The sequence below is a fragment of the Salmo salar genome, chromosome ssa25 (assembly GCF_905237065.1).
Source record: "Salmo salar chromosome ssa25, Ssal_v3.1, whole genome shotgun sequence".
NCBI lineage: Eukaryota > Metazoa > Chordata > Actinopteri > Salmoniformes > Salmonidae > Salmo > Salmo salar.
The window spans coordinates 6,902,038-6,914,810 of record NC_059466.1 but is presented as its reverse complement, the minus strand read 5'-3'; the positions used below and the strand labels follow the sequence as shown (position 1 = coordinate 6,914,810).

The window sequence follows — 12,773 nt, the reverse complement described above, 5'->3', positions numbered from 1 at the left end:
CACCTGTTTTTGTATCGGTAGCGGGTCAAGAGGGTCACTTACCGCATCCGAGTCATCCCCTTCCTCTTCACACTGTCTTTCAGCGGCCCGAGGGTCTCCAACGACCCTCAGCTCCCCGATCACCCCCTATGAAAATACAAAGGCAAGCACACGCACACACACACACACACACACACACTTGTCAATACACGGCCTGTACACATGTCTGCATTCTTCTCCCCCATTAAGCCCACACACGTCGGCCCTGCTCTACACAATAACAAACACATCACACATTATCTTCCCTCTTAAGTCCTGTCTCTTAAAACATACGTCCCTGATCTATGTGGTGGTTTCTGGTGGAAAACCCCCTCTCGTGAGAGAAGCCGAGGGGTTTAATACAGCCGCCCCAAGTGTTGAGAAATGAAAAGGGCTCCTCTGATATGACACTCTGTCATCCTCCGTGGTCTTAGTCCATCAAACTCGCCACCACAATAGCCTCTTTCAATGACTCCCATTAATTCAGGGGTCTCCAACCTTTCATAGCATGAGAGATACTTTAAAAAATGATGTCACGAGCTAAAAAATGTCACGAGCTACTCATTTTTTCCCTAGCTTTCAAATAGGCACTCTTCCCTAGGTCCTTAGTGTACAAGAGAAAGTAGTGCACCGTTTCCTGTCAATATACCTGGTAAAATAATGGTTAATAAACAACTAAGGGGGCCCTATGAAATCCCCCCCACCCAAATTATGTTTCATATTTTCCCAAATGATGTATTCTCTGTTAAAAGTTTCCTGGTTTTAGATGTTTTTTGTTTTTCACTATGACAATTGTTCATAGAGAAAAAAACTAAATTGGATGTTCTGAGTTCTGAGTCCATGTCAATGCGTATATATGATCAGAAGACATTTTTTTTTAGGTCTGGAAGAAAACTAACATTTCGATTTTTGGGGGTAATTCCCCTTTAACTGTGCACTGGCCCTTTAATTGTGCATCTAGCGAGTAACGATTGTGCCAACCTAGCGATGGTTCTGTACTGCTGCTGCTCATTTCATGGCAAAGTTTGCAAATAACAAATAGTATATACAAATTAAATACTTACTCATGATATACTTCTGCCAGGTAAGCCTACTTTGGAGTTAATTGAGAAGGTTTTGTCAACCCACAAGACTTATCACATCAACTGGCTACACACTGAGTTACAGACAAAGGCATGCAACACACAGACAGGGGCAATATTGCTGGAAATTAATTGGCAGATAGTGTTAGGTTTGGCTTTTTAAGCCAATAGTGGCTAAATAGGGGTGGGATAATGTCAATGTTGCATTGATTAGATAGTAGCCTGGAGCTGATACTTGTGAGAGTTGTTTATGACAGTTTGCGGTGGAAAACATTGGATATACTTCCTGAATTGTTTGGCGAGCCACTCATATGTGGGCTATCGACCTGTTGGAGACCCCTGTTTTAAACTGATAAAAGCTCTCTTAGTTATGAGCTTCTCTTTCGATAAACGCCCACAGTTGTGTTCACGAGCATTCAATGTCCCTAAGCAGCTATCAAAGACATGTATTTAATTTATTTGATTAGCCCATTTTCCACTATGAGGCTATCTCCAGTCTGTACAGGATAAGTGCCTTTTAATTTTCCCCTGTTACTTCCGGTCCTGGAAGCAGGTGCAATTTAACTTACCATGGTTGTATTACTCCATTATATATGTTTCTATTGTAATTTGAGTCTGTGTCAACAAACAATGTATAGCTTTAAAATACGTAAAAACTATCAATAATGCCAATCTCATGGACTATCTAAATTTCACTTGAATGGCTACATTCCTCTCAAAAGGTAATCCATTGTAACTGGCCTGTACCTTCTGATTACAGGGATAAGGGTTCAAATCGGCATTGAGTCTACAGATAATGCAAGTCTCTAACAACGGTCTTTAAAAAGAGGAAAAACTTCATTTTATACAGCTTAGACAAAAAATAGACTATGCCCTGACATTTGGCCAAATACTTCTGTTTAAATCCCCTAATTTGGTCTTGCCAAGATAGGACAGACGGCCCGAGCTGTCTAAAACCCAAAGGAGCGCTATTTGGGACTTTGCTCTGAGCATTCCGATGCCTTGAGGTGTACTTTGCTTGAAGACATGTCCGATAATTGCCCAGCAAAATCAGTCAACTGTGAGCAGGACTACAAACTTTTCATGGACATGAAATTAACCTCTGCCCCTCCCTTTTTTAATGTCTCTATCGCTCTGTGTCAATAAGCACAAAAAGACAACTTCCTCACCTTGAGGTTATTGGATTGCCCATTCACACTAAAACTATCATTGTTCCCTCTGACCACGTTTTACCTAAATCATCCAATTATCTCGATTTAGTCAGAGACAGGTTCTGACTGTCTACATTTACAAGACAGCAAGTAAAACAATCCAATTACGATGCTGTCTGAGAAGTCATGAATCAGCACAGAAATATGCAAGTTAGTGAAGCAATAAAAAAAAATGGGGATTCAATACTGCATTATTTGTCAAAAGGCATGTACAATGTCTGTTTCAGTATGCTATACCTGTTCCCATTTTTGCTTTTTTAGATCATATTTTCAAAGTTCAATTATCCCAGGCCATTCTCTAAATGTTACATCTTAGCCTTTACAGATATGAATGTATACTGAAAAAAAATACAAAACGCAACAAGTAAAGAGTTGGTCCCATGTTTCATGAGCTGCACAAAAAGCTTATTTCTCTCAAATTTGTTTATATCCCTGTTACTGAGCATTTATCCTTTGCCAAGATAATCCATCCACCTGACAGGTGTGCCATATAGAGAAGCTGATTAAACAGCATGATCATTACACAGGTGCACCTTGTGCTGGGGACAATAAAAGGCCACTAAATGTGCAGTTTTGTCACACAACACAATGCCACAGATTTCAGGGAAGGTGCAATTGGCATGCTGACTGGAGCAATGTCCACCAGAGAATTGGATGTTCATTTCTCTCCCATAAACCATCTGTGACCAACAGATGCATATCTGTATTCCCAGTTGTGAAATCCATAGATTACGGCATAATTAATTCATTTCAAATGACTTATTTCCTGATATGAACTGTAACTCAGTAAAATCTTTGAAATTGTTGAATGTTGCATTTATATTTTTGTTAATTGTTATAGCACAGAATAAAGGCCTTACCAGGTCACCCGTGATATGAGTCAGTTTTCAATGAGGAAAAAGGCCACGAGGGGCAACAGTGAGCGCTGTTACCTTCAAGTTGGTGGACGGGGATGGCGGATGGGCGTAAGCATCTGCCTCGGATTCTTTTTATTCATTTATTAACCCTTATTTTACCAGGTAAATTAACTGAGAACACATTCTCATTTACAGAAAGACCTGGGGAATAGTTACAGGGGAGAGGAGGGGGGATGAATGTGCCAATTGTAAACTGGGGATGATTAGGTGACCATGATGGTATCAGGGCCAGATTGGGAATTTAGCCAGGACACCGGGGTTAACACCCCTACTCTTACGATAAGTGCCATGGGATCTTTAGTGACCAGAGAGCCAGAACACCCATTTAACGTCCCATCTGAAAGACGGCATCCTACACAGGGCAATGTCCCCAATCACTGCCCTGGGGCATTGGGATAGTTTTTTAAACCAGAAGAAATAGTGCCTCCTACTGGCCCTCCAACACCACTTCCAACAGCTTCTGGTCTCCCATCTAGGGACCGACCAGTACCAAAGTTTGCAAGTTCGAATCCTGTGACAGAAAGTTGTTGACGTTTGAGAAACATGGATGAACGTATAATTCTGACATGAAACTGTGAGAGCTAGTTGAATTAGTTACTTATACACACTTTAACTGCAAATTAGTGCCCACTACGTGATCCCTAAACTAAGGTGTTACCTTACAATCTACTGCATGACGAGAGAGCAACAGCCTTAGATAATGATGCCAGCGAAAACTAAATAAAGACCAACCGGCCTGGTCAACGGGGCACCTGTCTTACTGGTGGTTAGTGCTCAGAGCCCCTGTCTGCTTGTGCCCTCTGCTTACAGGGGCACCTGTCAGTGTGTGCTGGGTTCTGCATAGCGAAGGTCGAAGGGTCAGCTATAATTAAACTTCTGTGTTTCCCCACACAGAGAAGGTGGATGGTCAGGGTTAGACCACTTTTATGTTTTGATTTAAAGCAGGCCAATTGAGGGCAATCATATCATACAAATCATGATATGGAGACTTGGAGGCGCCAGCCTCTGTTGAAGACCATTGTCCAGTCTAAGAACTACATGTACTTTGTTTTTGGGCGTATGAGATTATCTGTATAATGAAAGGCGCTATATAAAATACATCTATCATAATAATTATTACTAGATATTAGCCAGGCACGGCTGTTACCGTTTCACATGCCCGACTCAGCTTGGCTGTGAGAACATGCACTTCTCTTGTTCAAAACAGAAAATCTGATCGGTCTCATTTGTAATTCCACTTGCCCCTGACACTGATATACACAATGTACAAAACATTAAGAACACCTTAATATTGAGTTGCGTAACCTATTGCAGCTTTAAATGTGTAACTAAATCCTGTCAAATCTTCAAGAACTGCGGGTTTCACAAGGCTCATTTGAATTTCCTAATGCGACACAAAGGAGTGATCAAATTAAGATCCGTCATCTGTAAGTTAAATATAAGACAGGGTTTGGGTTAGAACTGCATTTCAAGTCCATCAATCTAGGAAATGTGTTCATTTCCCACATTGACCAAGTTGAAACACAATGGCCACTGACCCTGATATCAAAAGATACAGTAATAGCATGATACATACCAGGAACTTATTGGGATCGGCCCCTCCAGCTTGGCCCACAAACACCCCGGCTCCAGACTCCAGCTCCATCTCGTCTGGGGACCTCTCAAAGCGCACCACCTGGGGCTGGTCGTCACAGTTGATGTAGAAGGTGACCTTGTCGTCCAGCACGGAGATGGAGAAGCGGTTCCACTGGTCAGACAGATTGTGCACGGGGAAGGTGGCCGCCACGTACGACTCCTGCGAGTCGGGCTCCGTATAGTAGAAGATTACGTTCTGCCGGTTTGCCTTCACGGGCGACAGCTTGACACCCACATACATGATCTGCTGCGAGGGGTCCGTGACCGAGAAGATAACTCCACCATTGGTGGACTGGGGCTTCAGGTTGAAGAGGAGGGAGAAGTCCCGGTAAAAGGGGCTGGGAAGATGGGCGCGTGCCAGCTGGCCCGTGTTAGCGTCGGGACCGAACACGTAGCCGGGGCTGTTGTCGGGGCCATAGATCTTGGTGATCTCGTCCGGGGGAGGGTCCCCGATCAGCTGCAGGAGGGAGACGCCGCTCTCATCTACAGGAGAGAAACAGGAAGTTAGTACACAGCACACCGGAAACGGCAATGAAGGGGTGGGCTGCATGGCGGGAATGGATTAGAAAGATCTATTAGTCTGTTGGGGTTTGACACAGTGAGTTTAGGTCTGCGGGGTAAAGGCAGACTGCCAACACTTTCTTAGTAATGTTTTGTGAGGGAAGGGGGCAGCAATACTAGATGTGCGTCATTAAACCCAGTGTCCGGTGTCACTTGAAGAGATGCATTAACGTGATGATAGATCAATGATTCCTGACCTAATATTTGAAAGAAATATGACCTGACATGGGAAACTGCCTTGGACTTCTGTCACAACTCCAAATGAGAATGGAAATGAGATATCAGGGAAACATTACAAACAAATACATTACATGGATGGAGTTAACTGCAACCGACACACAGCCCAACAATTGTTTTTGCTAGAATACTTTGTAAAGCTAAAAAAATGACATTTAGCTTTTAACATTTGAAAGGCAACCCTATATGGGGGAATTTCTCAAAGGACCTAATTCAAACAAGCCAAGTCCTATTGCCTGCCTAAAATGGAGTCGGTTATGAAAACTAACATCAACTTTGACATATCCAGAAAAGGGTGGGGAGAACACTTCTCCTGGGACCTATAATAACCTAATTCCTTGAACAGATACTGGAGGTACTTTAGCCAAAGCCCCCTGTGAATACATGACTGAATGTGAGGGTAGACTTCCTTCACTAACATGGGATAAGGGGAATTCCATGCTAGACAGTCTCAGACTTTGTTTTTTTCATGGACACAGTATAGTGATCCAATACTTATTTTGTGATCAAACAGCAGCATTTCAAATAGATCCAAGGGGGATATGACTGACTGTATGCAATAGTGCACGGCACAACCTTGTTACGTTGTCTATATACATTTGAAGTAACTCTTTAGTATCTTACAAGACAGGGCAGAAAAAAAGTGTGACATAGCTAAACAGAAAATAGGAAGTCTGATGGGAAATGTTTATAAAACCAGTCTATTCAAACAAGTGAGTGTGAAAAAAATTCTGAAATGGGAATCACTCTGACAAAATCACGTTTTTGAAAGAGTGACTCTCAAAGGGAGGATGACTACCCTTCATTGTACAGCAAATGAAATTGGAGTTAATTAACACTGTATGAGCAGATGCACAAGAGCAGATGCACAAGAACTGAAAATACTTCCTAAAAGCATTGAGGCCTTATCAAACAGATTCTAGTTCCGTACATGTGAGTAAAGATGTAAAGTCTAAACCGTATGCTTATGACACATTACAACACAGAATTAGGATTTCTGTGGATCACAAGCTCAACACAAATAAATGTAAGACTAAGCGCAAATCAGCATGTAGTTTTGCAAAGAGTAGAACAATTATGCACGGCATACTCTGCATAAGGATCAATTCTAAGAATGAATACATAAAAAATACATCTTAAAATTCCATCAATTTCTGAATTGAATGAAAAATATTGAATGCATTCATTTTATGGAATTTATCTAATACAATTCCTGACTTCTCCCAAAACCTTCAGCACACACACACACACCAGTTCCCCTTTATTTCATTACATCTGTTAAATGTCATCACGTCAGGGCAAAGTAAGTCCTACAGCTAGGTTCCACAAATATCTGTGCTCCCTCTTCAGTCACCCCGGGTGACTCTGGACTGGGTTCAGTACATACATTTTTGGGAAATAAACAGAGAACACAAAGATCTTGTGATTCGTAGCGATTAAATGTTCTATCATATGCTGATCCTCAAATAATCTTTCTCAAGTAGTCTACTTCATCATAATTCCAATTCAAAATATAAAACAATATATGTCTATAAATATTGAATATTATGCGATACAAAAATCCTCTGTCAAGGCTAAAGGAGAAACTTCAAATGGAAAGTTAAGTGTTTTCTGACGCATGTATTTGTTTTCTAACGCATTCACGTGTTTCACAAAGCCAGTCATGCTGTGTCGTGGTGCCAAGAAGGCTATTTACTGTGCGATGATTGACAACTGAACAACAAGTGTTGACTAATTTATAAAAGGTGTCGAACTGACTGAATAAAGTCGATCTCCTACATCCCTTTGCCATTCATAAATCATGGCTTGCCAGACAGTGACGCTAAAGTGAGTTACCCGTCTCATCAGTCAGTGAGCGTAGCCTACCAAATCGCATCGGATAGCTGTTCATTTGGCTTCCTAACAATTTGCATAGGCTACTGTCAGGCCTAGGCTTTTTGGCGATTATCTGCAGATAAATTATTGAAACATTATATGAAGATGGTGAATCATCACTGCAGGAACAATTGGTAGTGGAGAGCCTCACTGTGGTCCAAATATTATAGTTTGGGCCCTCCTGGAATCCAGGCATGAAAACAGAATTCAACAATAGGCTATGCAAAAATGTATTGACCATAGTAGGGAATCAACTAAATGTATTGAAAATGAATTAACTTGCCCAAATGTATCATAAGACATGACCAGAATGCATCAGTGATTCCGATTTCCAGTAACTTTCTGAAAAGGCAAGAAGAACGCATGTCTGTGTGCAGTGCGCACCTCTACCACTTTGTGTAGCTGTTAGTGTCTTCTGGTAGATGGAAAGGCTTTCCCAAAAACCTTCTCAATTAAATGTTGTTTACTACAAAGTAGCCTATGCTCACCTGGCAGAATTATATAATGATTATTTTCATCAATCCAGTGGGCATTTGTTTAGCAAACTCTACCATCATGTGTGTAACAGTGTAGGTTCCGTCCCTCTCTTCGCCCCAACCTGGGCTCGAACCAGGGACCCTTGCACACATCAACAACTGACACCCACTAAGCATCGTTACCCATCGCGCCACAAAAGCCGCGACCCTTGCAATGCAAGTGGAACAACCACTTAAGGTCTCAGAGCGAGTGACATCACTGATTGATACGCTATTAGCGCACCACCACTAACTAACTAGCCATTTCATATCGGTTACATGTGCACTACAAAAACACCACTAAACAGCCTTTTGCTAGGTGCCCACTTGAATGAAAGGTTAATAACTACATCGAAAAATCTACATTTCTCTGATATTTCAAAGACCTCAAAAATGGTCTCCTGATGTGGTTTAAGCGTTGTTGTTGACTTAGAAAAATCACAAAATTGGATGTTCTATTTAAAAAGAGTGATTTTGAGAGCGAGAACCTGAAAAAAATGGGAAAACTGAAACTTAGAAAAACAAATCCTTTAAATGATCTGTCAAGATAATGTGGCCTATTTACTTAATTTTTAATACAATACTTAATTTGAAGAACAAACATTGTGGCAATTCCTATATTAGAGTAAAATTGTAAATGAGACTAATTTCAAGAGAAGACAGGTTACTTGTTAAAAAGGTTTAATGTTCTCTTACTTAGAAAATAGTCCTGGTCATATAGGCCTAGACAATGTCCGAAACAACTAACAATACACATTTTCACTAATTTAAATTGGCTACTCTATGCACTTGTGTAAAACACAAGTTTTACCCACAGGCCTGGCCATCTGCAGATGGGTTCTTTTCATCAACCCTAAAATGACCTTTGTTGCTCAGGATACTCACATAAACTGGTGGATGTGCCTATTAAACAATGTAGAATCAATCAATCAGTCAGTAACGACAAAACGTATTGCAACAATGAGAAATGGAACAACTTTTTACCGGGTTTATGAAGTGTGATGGAAAGGTTTTTCCCTCTCAAACGTAAAGCTAAAGGAATGCCTTTGCTGATGTCAGTGAATGCACCGGTATTGTGTCGGGACAGTGAGTCATTCAAAATTATTGAAACACATTGGACTGTGTGCAGGGGTTCAAGATTAGCATTTTAACTAGGATCGCCATTCAACCCCCCAAAATAAGCCTTTGTTGTCCATTGACAGTTTAAAAAGACTTGGCCAATCAGGCAGTGAATAGGACAGCTTCTGAAAAGGTCCTGCTGGGGTTTATGGTCCCAGTTTGTCTTGTCCTCTACATTTATTGACCACAAGCTAGAATGCCGCACATTTCTGTTTTCCCACCACTTTGAGACATTAAACATACACATTCTGCTGAAGCGCCGCCACATCACATAATATATACCGCGCACACTACAGCAGAAGTAAACTCCTTCCTCCGCTTCTCTTTTGTCCTCGTGAGGCTACACATATGTTGAGTTTACTGGGGAAGCTGTGAGGTGCTGGGAAAGCTGTGAAGCCAGCTGTAGACTATTGAGTGAATTTGTTTATGGGTCGGTTACTAAATAATGTTATGTACGTTAACTATTACCTAATTGTGTTCATGAGTCTGTTGTTAAATGTGTATGTTTACTGCTTTGCATTAAATCATGTATGGCTACAAATATTGTATATAGGCAACATTTATTCATATTTGCAGAATATTGTATATATAATCTACAGAAATTGGTTCAGTTATGGCCTGAATATTGTATATATAATCTACAGAAATTGGTTCAGTTATGGCCTGAATATTGTATATACATTCATGAATATGGTTACGTAAAAGCTGCCAAAACTGCCAATACCTAGTTTCCAGTATGTATTTTTGTTTTAAAGAAAGTATTTTCATTTTATCTTGTTTTTACACCATCCATTAACATCAATCATTCACTATAAAACATATTTATGATCAAAAAAGCTTAGCAAAACAAAAAATGGGGGCAAAAGTAAGTAGGCCTAAAATATATATATTCTTTCAAATAACAAAAAAAGAAATAAGAGTAGGCTACATGACAATGCAGCGCCATTAAAAGTTCAGAACAAATCATCCAAGAATGTGCTCGTTCTGGTCTCATAAGGATTGTGGAGTCATTGAAAGGGTTGCAAGTGTCCAAGTAGGCTAGGTGCTCATTTTTCTCAGATGGATTTTGGCTTATTCACAAATGCAACTTGAAAGTGTAGGAAACGCTTTTCAGGTAAGACTCCAGCCATTCAGTCTTGAGCTGTGTTCGAATACCCATACTAACATACTGTATACTACATTTTAGTATACTGTAAACGGAACAGTATCCTTTCAGTTGAGTGTACTAGCTCTTCGCCTGTCTACCGGCAGTTGATGCTGTTGCTATGCAACCTCTTGCTAGCTAGTTAGCATAACAAATTACTAGTTAGACATTTTACGACTTCGGGTGTGTAATTAAATTCAATCTGGAGTGTGCTCTTAAATTCAGAGCGTTGTCAGATTGTCTGTGTGGAAATTCAGAGCGTTTCACTCTCGGAGCGCACAGTGGAAGCTCAGGCCGAGGAGTAGGGTTGATTTGAGCGTTCTGACCTTACAGCGGCAGTCAAGCACCCAAGCTAATGTTGACTAGCTTGCTAGCTACTTCCAGACATAAATGAGACCACTCTGACCATTTTACTCACCCTAGCAGAGCTGGTTAGGCAGTTTTCATGTTATCCAGACCGTTGGTGACTGTAACTGTGCTGCTGGCAACAATTTAATTATGCTTTTTTTGCTGACGTTTACTGACTCAGGCTATATTCAACGGGTGTTGAGCGCTCGTAAATTCATTATTCTGCGCTTTGGTACACTTAGATGAGAGTACTCTGAAATCAGAGTAGATATCCAGAGCGAATTTACAAAAGCACCCGCATGTCCATTGAGAACGCACAAAGACTATACCATTTAGCTAAGCTAAGAATGATGGGAAAAATCAAGTCAATAAACGTTGGGTAGTTAGTTAGATAGCCTATAGTTAATATACTGGAAAGTTTGATGTACAAGTAGCCAACCAATGTCAGGTAGCTAGCTAACATACCGCTATGCTATGTGGTTCGTAAGGACAGTGTGGCTAACAAATTGTCAGCCAACATAACATGTAAGGTAATTTATTTTTAAAGTCATTACTTTATTACATTGCTCAACATTTTCTTAACATTTGTCATAATTAGTTAAAGCTATGAATTTGTATTCGCTCTCGTTGTACTTTGGCTGCATATTTTCCGACATTTTCTTCAAATCTGAAAACAATGTGAAGCCACTCCCATTTCCTAAAGCATTACATTATGGGCCCTAAAGTATGGAAATAGTGTCCTCTGTGTGTATAATTCATATTTTGGCAAATTTAGTACAACATCTGGGAACTTTTAGCATACTAACTATATCCATACTATGACCAATAAGCATACTATATACAGTGGGGGAAAAAAGTATTTGATCCCCTGCTGATTTTTTACGTTTGCCCACTGACAAAGAAAGGATCCGTCTATAATTTTAATGGTAGGTTTATCAGAACAGTGAGAGACAGAATAACAACAAAAATATCCAGAAAAACGCATGTCAGTAATGTTATAAATTGATTTGCATTTTAATGAGGGAAATAAGTATTTGACCCCCTCTCAATCAGAAAGATTTCTGGCTCCCAGGTGTCTTTTATACAGGTAACGAGCTGAGATTAGGAGCACACTTAAAGGGAGTGCTCCTAACCGCAGCTTGCTACCTGTAAAAAAGACACCTGTCCACAGAAGCAATCAATCAATCAGATTCCAAACTCTCCATCATGGCCAAGACCAAAGAGCTCTCCAAGGATGTCAGGGACAAGATTGTAGACCTACACAAGGCTGGAATGGGCTACAAGACCATCGCCAAGCAGCATGGTGAGAAGGTGACAACATTTGGTGCGATTATTCGCATATGGAAGAAACACAAAAGAACTGTCAATCTCCCTCGGCCTGGGGCTCCATGCAAGATCTCACCTCGTGGAGTTGCAATGATCATGAGAACGGTGAGGAATCAGCCCAGAACTACACGGGAGGAACTTGTCAATGATCTCAAGGCAGCTGGGACCATAGTCACCAAGATAACAATTGGTAACACACTACACCGTGAAGGACTGAAATCCCGCAGCGCCCGCATGGTCCCCCTGCTCAAGAATACATATACATGCCCGTCTGAAGTTTGCCAATGAACATCTGAATGATTCAGAGGACAACTGGTGAAAGTGTTGTGGTCAGATGAGACCAAAATGGAGCTCTTTGACATCAACTCGCCGTGTTTGGAGGAGGAGGAATGCTGCCTATGACCCCAAGAACACCATCTCCACCGTCAAACATGGAGGTGGAAACATTATGCTTTGGGGGAGTTTTTCTGCTAAGGGGACAGGACAACTTCACCGCATCAAAGGGACGATGGACGGGGCCATGTACCGTCAAATCTTGGGTGAGAACCTACTTCCCTCAGCCAGGGCATTGAAAATGGGTCGTGGATGGGTATTCCAGCATGACAATGACCCAAAACACACGGCCAAGGCAACAAAGGAGTGGCTCAAGAAGAAGCACATTAAGGTCCGGAGTGGCCTAGCCAGTCTCCAGACCTTAATCTCATAGAAAATCTGTGGAGGGAGCTGAAGGTTCGAGTTGCCAAACATCAGCCTCGAAACCTTAATGACTTGGAGAAGATCTGCAA

General features: G+C 41.1%; 1 protein-coding gene across 4 annotated transcripts in view; it reads right to left on the bottom strand.

Annotated features, from left to right (window-relative positions):
* LOC106586062 (collagen alpha-1(XVIII) chain) overlaps positions 1 to 12,773 on the bottom strand; it is a 176,347-nt gene that overhangs the window by 65,407 nt on the left and 98,167 nt on the right. For all 4 annotated transcript variants that reach the window (XM_014172893.2, XM_014172890.2, XM_014172892.2 and 1 more), the window contains 2 exons: positions 4,805 to 5,346; positions 43 to 126 (listed from right to left, as the gene is read on the bottom strand). In XM_014172893.2, the coding sequence (XP_014028368.1) occupies positions 43 to 126; positions 4,805 to 5,346 (626 nt within the window). The remainder of the gene's footprint in view (positions 1 to 42; positions 127 to 4,804; positions 5,347 to 12,773) is intronic.